The sequence below is a fragment of the Castanea sativa genome, chromosome 4 (assembly GCF_040712315.1).
Source record: "Castanea sativa cultivar Marrone di Chiusa Pesio chromosome 4, ASM4071231v1".
NCBI classification, from domain to species: Eukaryota; Viridiplantae; Streptophyta; class Magnoliopsida; order Fagales; family Fagaceae; genus Castanea; species Castanea sativa.
In genome coordinates, this window is record NC_134016.1 from 8915487 (window position 1) to 8933713 (window position 18227).

An 18227-nucleotide genomic window follows, 5' to 3' on the forward strand; every position below is an offset into this window, starting at 1 on the left:
AGACATGAGAGAGATCAAGTGAAAACAAAAGCAAGTGTTAACACAGAAAAAAAAAAAAAAAAAAAAAGTATTGCAATTACAAAGACTAATAATTGTCAAAGTTGAGTTGAATTGTTAAATAAATAATTGTAAAGAGTAAAGATCTAAACTAATAGATAAAAGTATTCTAAGAAATACAAATTTAATTTTACTTAACAACAATGATTAATATGTTTATTATATTTAGAAACAATAGATGATTTCTAAAATTTGATCTTAGCATAAATAATTAATATGTTCATTGTATTAAGAAAAAAACATGCTAAATGAAGTTAGATTTTATCTTCTTTTTTTTTTTTTTCTCTTGCCAATACTATGGACAAATCAATCAATCATCAATATATATATATAAAAGCAGAGACCTCATGTGAGAAAATATAAGATTTTGCCAAGTGGCGCATTGAGAATTGAAATATTCTCAATATAATTACAAATTAAATATTGACTTTTTATTTCATTTGGTTTAATGTTTTAAGGCTTTTCTAATTAATTTTTTTTTTTTTTTTGTATCCTTGGGTTCAGTGTTTCAAGATTTTTCATCCTTCACATATACAGTATACACACAAACTTCTTTGCATTTTAATTTATCTTTTTCACCTCTTGCACTTCTACCCTTTATATATACTTACCCATAGCCCTTTATATCATCTCATGTCAAATACACACAGACCAAAAACAATGTCATTTACATTCAATCTTTCAACGACACTTACCTAACTCTAATCCTAACCCATACGAGTTGGCTACAACCAAAAAAGGAGGGATTGCATTTTATATTGAGTGACAACAGCAATTACTATTTTGACGTTAAGGTCGGACGTTATGAGTTTGTGGTTTTGTAAATGATGTGATTGACTGAGGGTGTTTAGGATGTGTTTTTTATTTTTATTTTTATTTTATATTTCTCATCACTTTAATTGAATAATTATAATGAATATATGTGTATAATTTATAATTGTTTTTTTTATGAACTCATTACAAATAAAGTTATATAACAATTATACTATAATATTTATACAACATTCTCCAAAACTATTTTACATAAAACATTACAACATTGTCCGTGCATCGCATGAGTAACTTCCTAGTTTGTAATAAGAAACCACGTAGAGTATTACAAGATTCATCTTCTTACTAAATAACCCCACAGGAAAAAAGATATCATGGAGCCGCCATTAATTACCCAATTGACTACTCCATAGTTGTTGTGCACTTTACGAAGAATTCCAGGGTTAACACAACGGGGGTTAAAGCAAGTAGTGTTGCCTCTTCAAAAGTGCTGGAAAGCATATGAGGGACTTGGTTTAGTTATGGATTTGAGCAACTGTGACCTAAAGATAGAGAGGATTTCTTGGTTTTTTTAAGGATAGTATTTGTTATACACACTCTATTACACACATTAAAAAAGTCCTAAGTTAAAGAAATCATGTCCTCAACTCATGATTTCAAGTATATATATAAAAAAAAGTGTGTAATAGAGTGTGTATAACAAACACTACCCTTAAAAAAAACCAAGAAATCCTCTCTCTCTTCAGGTTATGTTGCTTGTCGCAACACCTTGCTCAAATCCATAGCCAAACCAAGTCCCTCATATGTTTTCCAGCACTTTTGAAGAGGTAGCACCACTAGCTTCGAAAACTAAAGCTAACCTGATAGCCAAACCAAGTCCCTCCTATTTGTTTTGCAGACTTAAAATGAAATAGGAAGAAACCTAGAAAACTAAAGCTAACATAATAGATATAGTTATTGCAATTCTTCAAGCCAAAATGAGGTTTTACCCCCTTTCTCACAAACTTTCCAGCAAAATGCCCACTGTCTGAAACTATTTAGGAATATGCCTTTATTTTGAAACTCGATTTTCTTTTACCCCTTTCTCACAAACTTTCCAGCAAGATGCCATTTGTCAAAAACTATTTAGGAATATGCCTCTGTTTTGAAACTCAATTTTTAGAAAATTGAGTTTCAAATATAAAACTCGATTTTTGGACAATTGAGTTAAAGCGAAATTGAACTTAGAATGTTTTTTTTTTGAACTCTTCCATACTCGAGTTCCATTTGAATATTTTCAAGGAACTCGAGTTCCACAATTTTTTTTTTTAAATTTTCAGTTTGCTATAACTCTATTGTTCAAAGATCGAGTTTTAAATTAAACTCGATTTTTAGAAAATCGAGTTTCAAAACAGGGGTCTTTCCCTAAATAGTTTCAGACAGGAGGCATTTTTCTGGAAAGTTTTGGCGAAAGGGGCAAATGCCCATTTTTGGCCCAATTCTTCGATCCTAGTTTTGATATATCTCCTATCAGCTGGTTCCGCATAATGTAACTGAAAAATACTAAAAACAACGAATCACCTAAAAAAAAAGAAGCAATTTTGTTTTTAGTTGAGAGTACTGTACAACAATAATTATAAAAACCATAATTGACAATGGGGTCAATTTCTTCAAAGATGAGAAGGGCCTAATCCATGAACTAGGGTTCATTTAAAATGGGTAAAAGGAAGCCCAAGCTCATGAATGGGCAAGCACGAGGCCTTAGAAAAAGAAGAAAGGGTAGAGGAAGGTTGGTCCAACTTTTGTGAGAAGAGCTCTTAAGGAGCCTAGAAAGAGATTGTACTAGGATACCTTAGAACTACTAGAACCAAGGAGGATCCTTGGGAAATGCAAGAAAGAATTAATTGAAATTTGGACAGCTCAAGGAAGCATGCTCATGGACACAGGGGATGAAGATAGATATGTCCCATCAGCTGCTTATGACCTAGAAAAAGCTGGTGACTTAGGAATTAGCACTTGGTAAAAAGAAGTTTGGTACCACAAGAAAAGCAGGAAGGTGTCTGGGGATCTTTCAGCTTAACAGGTGGGAATTTGCCAATTTAGAGAAAAAGACAAAGGGTGAAGCAGCCAAAAGGGGGTTCTGAAAAGGTCTTTCTAAAAGCCTCGGGAAAAGAGAGTAAAAGTCAGCCTTCAAGACCCCTCAAAAGAAGAAGGTTAGCTGGAGACTTTTAGGGGGCAACCTTAAAAGAAGAATATAGTGAGAAAATGAGGAAATGACCAGCCACCAATGTTGTTGATACAACATTAATTCTGGTACTTAGGGCAGCAAATGGAGGGAATCAATGGCACACCAAAAACCCCAAGAAGGTACTATAAAGGGGGGATTAAGCCACCAGCAAAGGCATTCAACAAAAATTAATTAGAGCAAAAAGAGCTTTTAAGAGACTCATTTAAACCTTAGAAAAGAGAGAAAGGAGGGAAGCACTGTGAGAGATCCTGAGATAAGTGCTAGATGATACACTTGGATTCAAGGGGATTCAAACCTCACAAGTCTTAAAAGCCTATAAAGAGCTATCTAAGTCTGTGACTTTTGAATTTATTTGAACCTTGTGACATATCCCAGTGAGAAGTAGGGTCCAATGTACTAAAACTCAATATAATGACATATCACCTTATTTTTTGAGGATCCCTGACGTCCCCACATCCTTTTTCTTTATTTCTTTACTGTTCTCTAGCCATTTGTTTTACAATATGTACATATTTGCATGTATGAATATGTATGTGTTGTAGGACCCATATTTTGTGCACAACTTGGTTTGTAATTAGCCCAATATAACTGCGATGAGCCAAGCCCAGTCTATTAAACAAGTATAAAATTCATTGGAGGACCAGAATCCTTGTTTTCTACCTAGGCCTGGGTACTGTCCAAAATAAGAACCCACACTTTGTTTGGTGCTGTTCTCCTAAAATTTTTCTAAAATTGTGCTATTTAGCAAATTTTTCCTTAGTCCTCTCCATAATTGTCATGCCCTGTGTGGAGAAGTAGTGGTTTTTGCACCTCTGCAAAAGAGATAGAAACACCATTTGGTAGTGGTTTTCTTTTCCCAGTGCTGTTGTTGATATTTTCGGCCATATAAAAACCATTTGTTTTTCTAAAATTTATAGGTAAAATTTTACATGTAAAACATTTTAAGTAAAATATTTTTGGATGTTTATTAAGACAAGTAAAATTTTTCAAGTAAATCATCAAAATTAATGGCTTAGCCACTGGAGCCAAAATCAATAGCTGAAATGATGGCTTTGGCAACTGGATTGTTGTGAACCGTCGCCATAACAGTGTCTCCAGTTACCAAACTGTTAACATTGATGGCGATGTCTCCCCCACCAGGACAACAATTTTGGTTATCGAACCTCCATAAAAAAATAAAAAAAAGATATCGCCAATGGTTGAACCTTCGATATCGGTCGTCAAAACAGCAATTCTGGCCACCAGACCATTGGAACTGGTAGCCAAAGTAGAGATTTCGACCATCAGACCCTCACACCAATCATCAAAGTGGCGGTTCCGGCCACTAGACTGGTGACCTAGCCACTAGATCGAATGAAGGAAGCCACCGAATGTTTTTGTAAAACATTTTACCAAATTTTTTAAGGTAAAATATTTTACAACTTTTTATAAATGATTTTTTATGTAGGACATAATCTAATATTTATTATTTTTAATTCATTAATTTTGGTATTTTATGTAATTTAAGTTATTTTAGATTTAGGGTATTTATTTTTATGTGCTTTTAATGTTATTTAGTCAAATTAGAATTTTGTGTGTTTTCCTAACTACCTTAGGTTTTCTTTTGTTGAAGTTCACAGTGCACCACACGAATTACTGAATTCGCAGTTATGTATCTGCACACAGAAAAAAGATTTAATCACTGTCCATAGACTCCATACGATTTCAACAGCTCTTGCACATTGGCCATTGGAAATACTGCTTCATAACATGGCAATTTCAAACAGTTTGACCACACAATCAGATACAAAATGTTAGGGAACCACTTATTAACCACAAGCCATTTGAAGCTACAAATATAAGTGGCCAAGTCATTTAACTACCAATATAGTTACACAATCATAAATCAAGTCACCCATCTAATACACCACACTTAAACAAATACAAATCCCAATAATCTGTTTCAGCAAAATCAAATTTTAAGGCCTTAACTAGCTAAGGGGTAAGGGAGGGTGGCAATGTGGTTATGAGCCACAGTACCAATCCATAGCTTCCCATTTGCCTCTTTAACTTCACTCACTAGCTTCATCACCGCGCCCTTTTGATCCTCAAGAACTTCCAAAATCTCCCCTTTCTCATTGAAAAGTGAGATTACTGTATACATCCTCATCCCCATGACTCGGGCTAATAAACTCATTCGGATTGGTAACCGGAAGTAGAGACTTCGTATCCATGGATTGTTTGTGAGAAACTCTTGTGCAGCTGTCCTGCAACAATCTATTGCTACCCAGAACTGGCCTTTCTCATTTATCCTTACATTGTCTGGGAAACCTGGCAGGTCAGCAACAAGTTCTGTGGTTCCAGATTTTGGACCTTCCAACCAGTATCTCATTAGCCTGTCACAGTGCAAATGCAGAATGTATAATGAAATTAATGTCATTACATAGTTTTTGTGCTATACTCAAGAAAAATAGGTGGCTGACTTCTAAATGTCCAGCTTAGTACCAGATTTGCAAGACTTGAACAGAGAAATTTTAATGTAAATACTCTTGTATTTTTATATAGTGGTGAAATTGGTAGATCATAATAATTTGCTTGATTGACTGAGAAATACCAAACAATTTCGTCTGGGAGAATGTGAATGTGGATGAGAAATTACTAATTGGCCAAAAAGTTAAACGGTTAGGAAATAGTGAATTTAAATGGAAGGTAGTGTCCAGACATGTTTTAAATCTAGATCTCCTACTTTGATTACATAAAAAAAAAAAAAAAAAACCATTTGTCTCAAAAGTATAAACTATATAAAATTATGAAATTAATTATTTAACTATAATTCTAAAATAGGCATCTTATACATCTCATTCATTATGAATCATTTGAACCATATAGAAATTAATTGACATTGTTTAAGGGGGGACAAAAAGAGAGCCGGGGGGGGGGGGGGGGGTTAAGTACCTGCAGTTGGTGGTTTCAGTATAGAGGAGGAAGGTTTGATCCCTAGATAATTGAACTCCATTTGGAAAAGCCAAGCCCTCCAAGACAACATGAGTTGTTTTAGTAGATGGATCATATCTGAGAAGCCTACCAGTGGCTTCTCCTTCCAACAATATAAAGAAATGGTCCCTGCAACAAGAAAATTTAATATGCTTCAATGTTTGGCATATTGAATGATGTTTTATTAATTCAAATGGTTTTAATATATGCACTTGTACACTTACACTCTGTTATATCTTTTGCTAGTGTCTGTGAAGAAGATGGATCCATTGGTATGAATGTCAAGGTCATTAGCGAAGAGAATAGGCTTCCCGTCTACGTGGGTTGCGAGAGGTCTTGCAAGTCCTCCTTCAGGTCCAACAACCAGAAGGCCATAATAAGCATCAGCTATGTACAAATCTCCACTCTTTTTGTCGAACCTTAGACCAAGGGGACGGCCACACTTTTTCTCATGCTTCCAATGCTTAGATGTGGTTGAGTCAATGCCTTTATCACAAAGCTTCTCTGACCTTTTAAGGGCCGAATACAATTAGAATGTGTTAATGGTATCATCGAAATAATTGACAAGTTAGCATTAAATAACAATATTTTGTTGGGTAAGTAAGAGCTCCCAAATCAAGGCAACACATAGTTAACCAAAAAAAGGCTACATAGAACGTGAAGGGACTAAAAACTGATTTTACACTGAGGTATTCTATATAGTAGTATGAACGCTACTCTCAAGTTTCTAGTGAGACTCACCAATTTGTTGTTACAAGTGCAAATGTCTCCCACCCAACATTTTCACCCATCCATCTAACAACGCGTCCATCAGCTAACCCTGTGTAAGGACCACGCCCCAAATGATCGAACTCCAATGATTCAGGGCCAAAAACTTCATCTTCAAACACCAAATTTCCAAGTCCTAACCGGCTTTGATTGTCTCTAGGCCAATTCTTCATGACTTGCTTGTATGGTGCAATGTTGTGCTTCACAGGCTTAAATTCATGGCCTCCTACTGGACCCATATGAAATGGGTCCATTATCACAAAACCCAAGGCTAGAACAAGTATAAGGAGGACTGGATGCTGCAATAATGTATCATCTTTGAGTGGAAATTTCTTCTCCATGTTTGGATGTTGAAGAAAGAGAGATCAAGTACTATGGTGATCTATCTCACTTAATAGGATTTCACAAGAGTTGAGGTGTGAATGGAGGATAATACTTTAGCCTGGTAGAATTTCATATGGTAAGAATTTGAGAGCATGCATTATTTGTGATAGATATGTGGTTATGAGTAGGTTGTCTATTGTTAGCCATGTTTTTAGCATTCTTTCTTATTGTTGGCTAACAAACAGAATGTATCATTTCCTTATTAGAAAGGTTGTAGATTTTTAGCCTTAAACGTTTTCTAACCAGTTACTTGAAAAATGATCACGAAAGCTATCCATTTGTATCTACATTCGTGAACCAAAGTACTTTCTAAAGATTTACTATGCAACTAACTGTGATTGCTTCCTCTATTTAAAAATGTCATCATGATCAGCTTCTTTGAAGATAGTGACTAAAAACTGACAGTGCTCATAATCTGGATGCTTTTTTTTTCTTTCCTTTTTGGGATCTTATGGTGGACGGAGAAACATATTGAGAAGGAATACTTCTATATTTCTAGCTAAATTCAATTGTAGTACTTTATATATATATATATACACACACACACACACATATATACATAGAGAGAGAGAGGGGCAAATGTTAACAAGTACCGCATAAGTGCTTGTTAAGGGTGTATTAAAGTGGGTCCCATTTAATAAAAAAACTTATATACATAAATAAAGGACTTAAAACTAGTCCTTTTAGTTATTTCAATATTTTTTTCTCTCTACAAAGTTGGTCCCACGCTAAAAAAATGACATAAAAGAACGGAAAAAGACAAAAAACTGTGCCCGTTAACCCAACCCATATAGTACTATTAAATATGTTGTCATTAAAGCAAAATTGTGATCATAGTCTGCTTTCCAAATTGGATTGGAGAAGTGAAAGTGAAAAAATAATTACCTTTTAGAAAGAAACTAACTGGTTGAATACATGCCGAGACAATTAGTAAGCTTTGGGTGACAATGGATGATCCAAAACTATTAACCTACCCTAACTTGTCCAAATTAAATAAATGGAAATGTTTAATGGGTAACTAAAGACTCATTACCCATTTTAAATGGATAATAAAGGGGTAACCCTTTGGTATCCTTTAAAAAAAAATGGGAATCCATTTTTTTCTTGTTCTTTTTCTCCCATTCTAAATCCTATAAAACAAAACAATATTTTTGTCCTTTTGAAGATTTCATGGAGTAAAAAATGAAAATTTTCAACCAATCATAAACTATCACATCATACCATCAAGTCTATTTAATATGTTCAAAACAATTAATTACAAAGTGTTACTTGCTACTTAACAGGTCATAATATAAGTGTTTGTGGGGTGTAGAGGGCAAGAACTAGAGTTTAAGTCTTCAGGAAGGAACTTCACACATATACACTTAGATTAAACTAGAGTATAATTTATATCTTGTATAAAAAAAAATAAAAAAAAGCAGGTCATAATATTGTTATTTAGAAACTAATTAATGTCAATTTGCCAAATGTCACTATATGGAAATTATAAAAAAATCCAAAAGCCAATCAAATTCTAACGTACATGTCTATGTTGGATTTGGGCTTTGCCAGCCCAAAATACACTTGGATGAATAGTAGGCCTATTACTGAACTTATCCTAGAAAGAATTGATAGATGTTTTGCTAATCCAACTTGGTGAACCCTTTAATCTGATGCCACTGTAACCCACCTGCCTAGAATCTGGTCAGATAACTGCCCGGTCCTTTTGGAGCTTTGTAAACCACATGTGTGCCATCTAATAATACCATTTCGATTTCACATGATATGGTTATTACATCCGAAATTTCCTTCAGTGGTGCAAGAGGCATGGCCAGAAAATAGAGGGTTACATACAGCCATTTTAGACTTTGCTAATAGAGCAAAAAAAATGGAATTCTGAAGTGTTTGGAAATTTGTTTGATAGAAAGAGAAGATTCCTTGCCAGATTGAATGGTGCTTAGAAAGCTTTGGCTGAAAACCCCAATGAGTTCTTAATTAACCTAGAAAAGAAATTTATCAAAGAGTACTCTCTTATCATGCTCTAGGAGGAGGAATATTGGGCGCATAAGTCAAGATTGAATGCAGCCAATTTTGGGGATCGCAACACCTCGTTCTTTCACGTGACTACTGTGGTGAGACATCATAGAAATAAAATAAGATGCATTAAAGAATCTGTTGGGAATTGGATCCTCAATGATTTGGAGGTAAAGGATCATATTAGAACTGGGTTTCAGAAATTGTATGCCACTGAATCTATTTCTTCTCCAATTGCTTTGGATGTTTCAAATTTTGCTTGCAACTTTATCTTAGAGGAAGATAGCATTAGAATTGATACTGAAGTATTTGAGGAGGAAATAGGGGGTGGTTTGTGGTCTCTTAAAGCTTTTAAAACCCCTGGCCCGAATGGTCTACATGTGGGCTTCTTTCAACACTTCTGGGCAGATGTGAACAACTAGGAATGAAAGGAAATTAAGGAAGCTTTCTCCAATGGAACCATACCGAGCTATCTTAATGAAACCCCTTCTTGCTAATTTGATTTCTCTAGTCCAATCCGTTTTTGTTCTAGGAAGAAGGGGTATGGACAATGTGCTCATTGCTCAAGAGCTTTTCTACTCCTTAGATTGCAAGAAGGGTAAAATGGGGTACATGGCGATCAAGCTAGATCTCAAAAAAGCCTATGATAGGCTTGAGTGGACTTTCATCCATAAAGTGCTGCAAGCTTTCCACTTCCCTCACAAGTTGATTCGGGTTATTATGAGCTGCATCTCATCTACTAATATTTCCATTTTGGTGAATGGAGGAATGCTCGAACCCTTTGAACCTTCTAGGGGCATAAGACAAGGAAATCCATTATCTCCATACATTTTCATACTGTGTATAGAATATTTAAGTCATCTCATTGAGTAGAAGTGTGTGGAAGGAATGTGGCTTCCTTTTAAGGCATCTAGGGATAATTAGGGGTTTTCCCACCTTCTCTTTACGGATGATATTATCCTGTTTAGCAAAGTGGAAAATGATGCTTGCGGTGCTATCTTAGAAGTTTTATCTAAATTTTGCTTAGAGTCAGGGCAAAAGATTAGCCTAGAGAAATCTTGAATATACTTCTCTCCTAATGTCAAAGAAAAGGAGAGGGCAAAAGCTTGTGATTTGTTCGGCATACGAGAAACTCACAGCATTGGTAAATACTTGGTATTTCCATTGAGGCAGTGAGGGGCAAATAGGAGACAATATAATTTTGTGGTGGATAGAGTTGTGAATAAACTCTCAGGTTGGAAAGCTAAGTTTTTATCCTTCGCAGGTAGGGCTGTACTAATTAAATCCATTATGTTAGCCATCCCTAATCACATTATGCAAGGGGTGGCTCTCCCAACTCATATTTTGTGATTAACTTGATAAAGTGAATAGGGACTTCCTTTGGGGATCCACGAGTGAAAAGAGGAAGCTGCATCTTGTTGGCTAGAGCAAGATTGTGAAGCCTAAGGAGGACGGAGGTCTCGGAATCGAAGCAGCCAAAGCAAAGAACATTGCTTTGCCTGCTAAGCTGAATTGGAGAATGTACCAAGAGAAGGATGCATTATGGGCTAAGGTCATATTGAAGAAATATTGCTCCCCCTCTAGAATGAGAGATAGGGATCCTGATGCTCTCCCTTACTCCCCTAATTGGAAGGCCATCAAAACCGGATTCCCTATTTTCTCTATTGGAGTCTATTGGGGTGTAGGGAATGGAGCAAGGACCAAAGTTTGGCTTGACAGATGGCTGAAGGGTGAGTCTCTAAGGGAAATGATTCAAGGACCTTTAAGCATTAGGGAAGTCTCTCTCACCGTGGAAGATTTAAGGGGTGTGGGTGGCTGGAAATGGGATTATCGTTTGAGTTGCTAGACACCATAAAGAATAAAATCAAAGCTGTCCCTATTCAAGATTTTGGTCATAGAGAGGACTCCCTTACGTGGAAATTCACTAGAGATGGAGATTTCTCCACCAAATCAGCCTACTTGCAATGCATTGAGGATGACTCTCTAGGAACTACATTCAAGGGGCATTGGATAAAGAAACTTGACATAATCCCTAAAATCACCATGTTTCTTTGGTTATGTTCATATAATAGTGTCCCTGTTAGGAGTGTCTTGGCTGCTAGGGGCATAAATTGTGAGGGTAATTGTCCGGTTTGCAAAAGCCATGATGAGACCATTGCTCATCTTCTCCGTGACTCTGAATTAGCCCACAAATATTGGAGATGTGTTGAGGTCCCACCAGCTCTTGTGCACACTTTCTCAGGAAGTTTGGAAGACTGGCTGCAATATAATAGTGTGAACCTCGTTAAGCACAAATTCGGTATACCATGGAGCTCAGTTTTCTTATTCACCATTTGGGCTATTTGGAAAAACAGAAACAAAATTGCCTTTGAGAACTCTATTCCTAACCCAAGGCTGCCCAATGAGTGTATTAATCAAGCTAGAGAATACCATTTCTGTGTGAGCAAAGCAAAAGTTGCTGCTGCAAAATATGCTATACCAGTGGCATGGATTAAATTGAGGGAGGGGTGATTTAAACTTAACCTTGATGGTGCTTCTTTGGGTAATCCAGGTAAGGCAGGGGGAGGAGGAATCATTAGAGACAGCCAAGGTGTTTGGGTCAATGGCTATGCAAGATCAATCGGGGTCACCTCAAGCATCATTGCTGAGCTGTGGGCTCAGAAAGATGGGTTGAAACTAGCGGATCAGTTGGGAATAAGGCAGCTGGAAATAGAATTAGATGCTAAGGTGATTGTGGGGCTGCTTAACTCAAAAAAGAATCCTAACTCTGCTTATGGCTCCCTGCTTTCTGATTGCAGGTGTCTCATGGACAAGTTTCCTCAAGCAAAGGTATCCCACGTGTTTAGAGAAGTCAACAAATGCGCGGATTGGGTGGCAAAATGGGGCAGTGCAATGAAGGAAGATCTTGCTGTTTTTGAATTTCCTTTTACTGCTGACCTTGAGACTTTAGTTGCTAACGATAATAATGGCTTGTATTATGCTAGGCTTGCTACTGCCAGTATGGCATCTGTATCTGTTTAGCTCTTCTTTTGAATGAATGCCTTTTAACCAAAAAAAAAAAAAAAAGATATATTAAAAATAAATATTGTCATGTTGCCTAAAATTAAAATATTTCGATAAATCAAATAATGCCACACACTCGCCGTCATTGTTTGCTGTACTAGGAGATTGCGGAAGCATTCTAATACCACCTTGCACAGAAAGGAAATATAAGAAATGTTAAAGTGTCATTCTAGCTTAATAAAAGCCTTAAAAACTCAAGGAAGTTTAGAATCTACCAAAAAATTGAGTTTTTCTTAGAGAAGTATCTGATTTTAGTGCAATGAAACTAGTATAGAATAATACATATATATTTATTATAGGAACTCCCAGGGTTTTGTGACAATTGTCTTTAAAAATAAATTTACAAAATAACCTCAAATTTCCTATGAATTTGCTAAAAGACCAAATGAAATAAACGTATATTAGCCTATTAGGCTTGAGAATAAGTATCAACAAACAAAATAATGAATTAATGAGCGTTTGGATTGCGTCAAAACAGCCTAAGTTTTGTTTTTTTTTTTGTTTTTTTGTTTTTGTTTTTTTTGTTTTTTTCAGTGCCTCTTGCATTGTTCATGGGATATGAACAGTGCATTTAAGCTTATGAGCATTAACTTTTGTGAACAGTAACTTTTATATTATTTTTTTTTATTATTTTCAATTTTCAGCAAAATAAGCAGTATTTAAACAGACTCTTATTATGTGCCATTTTGCCTTGATTTCTGATTATCTTGGTTCTCAAGAAATTCAAAGGACATGACTTGTTCCACATTAGGTATGCACCCCGGGTTAATGTTCATAGCTTGGGGTAAGGATATTGGATTTGCGTTCTGCAAGTAATGATTTCTTTAGAGGCTCCGTGCTCCCTTGGTCTGACCCAACTCCTAACTATGACAAACTCATGGATTGTTAAAGTTCCAGGAAAGAACTGAAGGATTCAATATATATATATATATATATATATATATATATCAACAAGAACAATAATTGAAGCTCCGACTGTCGTGACTAGCTTGTGAGTAACAACTTTTTTTCGGAAGCATTGCATGAGGCTTTATCTCATTTAGTGTTTGTTTGGATAGCTTATTTTTTGTCAGCTTATTTTACTATTCAGCTTGTTTTTATTATTATTCATAGGCTTCATTGCACATTTGGTACTATTCATGAATTCTACTGTACTATTTCAGCTAACTTTTACCTTTATCTGTAGTATTTTCAGCAAAAAATTTTTAATTTCAGCAAAATAAGCGGATCCCAAATAGACCCTTAATCCTAAGCTTCCATGATCGCAAACATTAGAAGATTCTTGTTCCAACAATCAGAAATGACTTGTGAATAAACTTTTGAAGTGATAGATATTAATGATAGTGCTTAATTGCTTATAAACTTTTGACACTGTTTGAAGCTATTGTTTTAGAAATTTAGGGTAATATGCTACTTTGTCAACAAGAACAAGTACACATTTGTTGGATACACACATGTGAATGAAGTCTTATGTTAAATAATAATAAGAAAGGTAAATGATTAATATAATATAGCTAGTCCAAGCTCTTAATTAAGTTTAAATTAAATTTGAATTAAGTGATGTGTTTATCTATTAGATTAACTTCTTAGTTTGTCTCCCCAACTCCAAGATGAGCTCTACATATGACTTAGAAAATATTTAAATCTCAAAATGACGCCTCTTATGGCAAGAGCCTCTATGTGGGCTTGGCTCCCCCTTGCCTATGAACCTTTTCCTTTATCACCTCCTTTCTATGGGAAACCCATGCCTCACCATGATCTAGCATCATAAGCAATATTCATTTGGGTTTCTTTCCAAAATCATTTATGTGTGGGTTTGTGTGCTTGCCTTTTTTTTTTTGCTAAATTTGTGTGCTTGCCTTGTGAGATAAACACTTGTGGGCTCTAAATACATGCACCCCGTCCAACTCACTTCTCAATCCCAGATAAGTACCTCGAGACTCATCTCCTACTCTTGTCAATAAAAAACCCTTAAGGCACTAGCTTAAGCAAAAAATTTCAAAATTTCCAATTTCGTTCCTTTTTTTCTATTTCATTTTTGGGATGCAAATTAAATTCAATATGCGAGAGATTTGGATGGTGGTCTTTGTTATGGCCATCTCTATTTTCCTCCATATTGCAGGCGTTGATAAAGTTGAAGTCAATGAAGCCAAGGAAACTTCACAGTATCCGTATAGTGAGTGAGTGTGTGAATTTAATTAGTCATGAAATTATGGCTGCGTACAGGAAAAACAGGCAGACTTGCTGAAGTGGTGAGTATTGGGCTCCTCCTGCTCCCCAATGCAAGATTTGGCAGAAAAAGCCCGACCAGAAGAAGGCCGATGAAAAGAAACCCGACTAAAAGGCCAAAGTTCTCATACCCATATGCCTCACAACTGCCATGTATGTGAAGTAAATGGCTGTCGTCCATGTGGGCCGGTGGGAGGAGCCCAATCATTATTATGACAATCCTATGCCAAAGGTTTGAAATTTCTCTCTCCTTTTTTTTTTTTTCACCTTCTCTTTACCTACACAGCAATTTCATTCCCAAAGAGCACACACTTTAGGACCAAATGGATTAAAAATATTGTAACAAAAAATAGGGTGAAACCCATAATAAGCAAAATAGAATTAACATTTTAAGCAAATATCATATAATGAGACTTGCAAACAATTTTTTTTTTTGGTTAAATAAGTGTGAACTCATCAATCCCATGCTAGGTATGAAGAATATTAAGTATATCATTGAAATTACTATCATGGTATAATATATTTGTTGAAAAGCCACTATGCAAATCACTTAATTCCTACTAAACATCATGCCACTATTCAAATTGCTCAATTCCTACTAAATATAGAGTGAAGTGATAGGAGAAGCTAATTGGTCCTCACCTTTTGAACAAAAATATAAGAATGAGAGTATGAGACCCGCATGCATGAGTGGTTGGCCGGTTTACCAATAAGCAGATATAACTTCAAAGAAGCAAGCTTATATTCCAAACACGCGTGTTGATTATTTTTCGTTGGTTGGTAGTTTTTTCTGGGATTTATAATCTTTGAACGAATCCATGTGCCGGGTCCATATGTTGACTTTGTGATCTTTCTTGAAAACATGCTAATGATCGCTGGTAAACTCACACTGCAAATTCTACCTTCTTCAATCATTTACACAGCTTGCAATTTTTTATTTATTTAAAATTACATCCCAAACAACTATTTTTTTCAGTTCTTAGCAGTTTGATCTTCAAGAAGAAGATGTTGACTGAAAATGCTATCGGAATTTGGAACAAATGGGAGGTCCGTGTATTGGTTTTGTTCAGTCTCTTCTTACAAATTGTTCTCATCATTTTTGGCAATCGGAGGAAGTACAAAGCCAAAAATTGGTTAAGAATATGCCTTTGGGTTGCATATTTGTCTGCAGACTGGATTGCTACTGTTGCACTTGGTGTCCTCGCCCATAGAGAAGCTGTTATGAAAACTCAATCAGCCAACCCCGTCATAATGGTTAATTGGGCACCTTTTCTTCTCGTGCATCTTGGTGGTCCAGACACCATTACTGCCTATGCATTGGAAGACAATGAATTGTGGCCAAGGCGCTTGCTTGAGCTAGTAGTCCAGTTTTCTGTGACATTGTATGTGTTGATAAAGTCCTGGTCAAGTGCCCCAGTTAATTTTCTAGCAATTCCAATGTTGATAGCTGGAATAGTTAAGTTTGGGGAGAGGATATGGGTTATGCGTTCTGCAAGCAATGATGAATTTAGAGACTCCATGCTCCCTCGACCCGACCCAGGACCTAACTATGCTAAATTCATGGATGGCTACAGTGCCAAGAAAGCTGAGGGATTCAAAATCTCAGTAGGGACAATAACTGATACTTACACGGTTGTGAGAAGGAACAATTTTCCAGATGCATTGCATGAAGCCTCTTACTTCTTCAGAATTTTCAAGCGTTTATTTGCAGATCTCATCCTAAGCTTCCAGGATCGCGAGAATAGCAGATCTTTCTTCCTACACACAGAAATGAGTTACAAAAAAGCTTTTGAGGTGATAGAGATTGAGCTCGGGTTCATGTACGATTTACTTCATACAAAGGCTAGTTTGATCCATTCTCTCCTTGGCAGCATTTGTCGTTTTGTCAGTTTATCATGCACTATTTCTACATTTATAGCCTTCTTGATCGTTGATAAGACTGATTACACAAAGACTGATAAGATTATCACTCTTTTGTTGCTGGTTGGAGCTATTGTTCTAGAAATTTATGCAGTAATTGTACTACTTTCTTCAGATTGGACAATGCTTTGGCTGAGTAAGCAGAAGAAACCATTGGTGGATCTCATCTCTAAAGCCAATTCGTTTTTTCAATCATGTTTTGGATTATGTTTTCTATTACCTCGGAACAAGAGATGGTCGAATTCTATGGCGCAATACAACCTAATGAGTCACTGCATCAAACTTAAGTCGATTAAAGGGAGTCAAACCAAGAAGTACATTAATAAAATGTTAGAGAAATATTGGTACAAGAATTTGGAACCTGCCCCTGAGGGTTTGAAAAAAAGAATCTTTGAACAGCTTAAGAACGCAAGCAGCATATCAGATATCAGGGTTTCTAAGCAATTATTTGCTTATACTGGAGATGATGATGAGGCAAAGAAATGTATCCTTAATCTTGCTCAGAGCATGGAGGTAGACTTTGATGAAACCATTCTTCGTTGGCACATTGCAACAGATATCTGCCATTATAATGATCTGGACAATGACTCCGAAACTGTAAAAAATCTAATATGTAAGAGCAAATTGTTGTCGAATAATTTAGTGTACCTTCTAGTCATGTGCCCTTACATGCTGCCTAGTGGGATTGGGCAAATCAGATTTCAGGACACTTGTGCTGAGGCTGTCGAGTTTATAGAAGAAAGGGAATATATATCAGACGAAAACAAAGCTTGTGAAGTGCTATTTAAAGTGAACACGGAAATTCCGCCATCTCAAATCAAAGGTGATAGAAGCAAGTCAGTGCTATTTGATGCATGCATACTTGCACAATCTCTGCAATTCCTAGAGACACAGAATAATCAATCGACTGAACAGAAATGGGAGAGAATAAGCCAAGTGTGGGTGGAGATGCTATCTTATGCTGCAAGTCAGTGTAGATGGAATTATCATGCCAGGCAGCTCAGACAAGGTGGGGAGCTACTCACTCATGTCTGGCTTCTGATGGCCCATCTAGGTATAACCGAACATTTCCAGATTTCACAAGGCCATTTAAGGGCTAAGTTGGTTCTGACTTAGAAGGATACTCCAAAGCTAGTTGATGCTATGCAATTCGAACCAATATTCTGACTTGTCACTAGAGAGAAAAGGCTACATGGTCTCTATAGATGAGGTTTCTAATATTGTTCTTGAAGTTGCTTTTGTTGATGTTCTTGTTAAATTCTGAAAGACTGTATATTAAACTGAATGATAAATGTACTGTTTGTTTATATAGATATGAGATGTGTGATGTAGAAGAAACTCTAGTACTAATTACATTGGGCCTAAAATTGCTTCTAAGTGATAGAATGATCAGGTTTTTGGTAGAGGTGCTAGTAGACCCATCTAAAGAGAAACAGAGTTGATAGAAAAATTGAGTTGATGATAGAATCTTCTCTCACACCTTAGGAGAGAGCTGAAACTATGTATATATAATCTTTTTTGTACAATAGTAAAGATATTTTACAAGGATAGTTAATTAATACATGGTCAACTATGATTTGAACGTCTACAACCTGTCTGCTATTATTGCTGTCATGATTTGTGGGATTGGTAGAAATTGTAGAGGTTGACTTGTTTAAATTGTGCTTCATGTGCTCCCCTGTCTGTGCTATGGATGAGGCAACGTTTCCAAATTCCTTATTGCTATCCCCCCAGGCAAAATCATTTTTCTAAATTTTCCTTATGGATTGCCAAAACATTGGTTAGTATTTTTTTTTTGGTTTGAGGAAAATCATTTTGTCAT

General features: G+C 36.0%; 2 protein-coding genes across 2 annotated transcripts; one reads left to right on the forward strand and one right to left on the reverse strand.

The window, feature by feature from the left end:
* Window positions 1–4845: 4845 nt before the first annotated feature.
* LOC142632131 (protein STRICTOSIDINE SYNTHASE-LIKE 13) lies at window positions 4846–7161 on the reverse strand. Its single transcript, XM_075806546.1, has 4 exons — window positions 6770–7161; window positions 6253–6537; window positions 5990–6157; window positions 4846–5430 (listed from the first exon to the last, which is right to left on the reverse strand). Exons 1-4 carry the CDS (start codon window positions 7135–7137, stop codon window positions 5022–5024), a joined length of 1230 nt encoding a protein of 409 aa, XP_075662661.1. The 5' UTR covers window positions 7138–7161; the 3' UTR covers window positions 4846–5021.
* An 8329-nt stretch (window positions 7162–15490) lies between these two features.
* On the forward strand, window positions 15491–17521 carry LOC142632406 (uncharacterized). Its single transcript, XM_075806817.1, has one exon. It carries the CDS (start codon window positions 15491–15493, stop codon window positions 17519–17521), a length of 2031 nt encoding a protein of 676 aa, XP_075662932.1.
* Window positions 17522–18227: the final 706 nt, after the last annotated feature.

Excerpts from the sequence above, each read along its gene's own strand:
- LOC142632406 (XM_075806817.1), top strand. The coding sequence starts at position 15,491 with ATGTTGACTGAAAATGCTATCGGAATTTGGAACAAATGGGAGGTCCGT.
- LOC142632131 (XM_075806546.1), bottom strand. The coding sequence starts at position 7,137 with ATGGAGAAGAAATTTCCACTCAAAGATGATACATTATTGCAGCATCCA. Across the intron at positions 6,538-6,769 it reads GCACTTGTAACAACAAATTG|GTCAGAGAAGCTTTGTGATA; the intron begins GTGAGTCTCACT and ends GGCCCTTAAAAG. Across the intron at positions 5,431-5,989 it reads ACTGAAACCACCAACTGCAG|GCTAATGAGATACTGGTTGG; the intron begins GTACTTAACCCC and ends GCACTGTGACAG.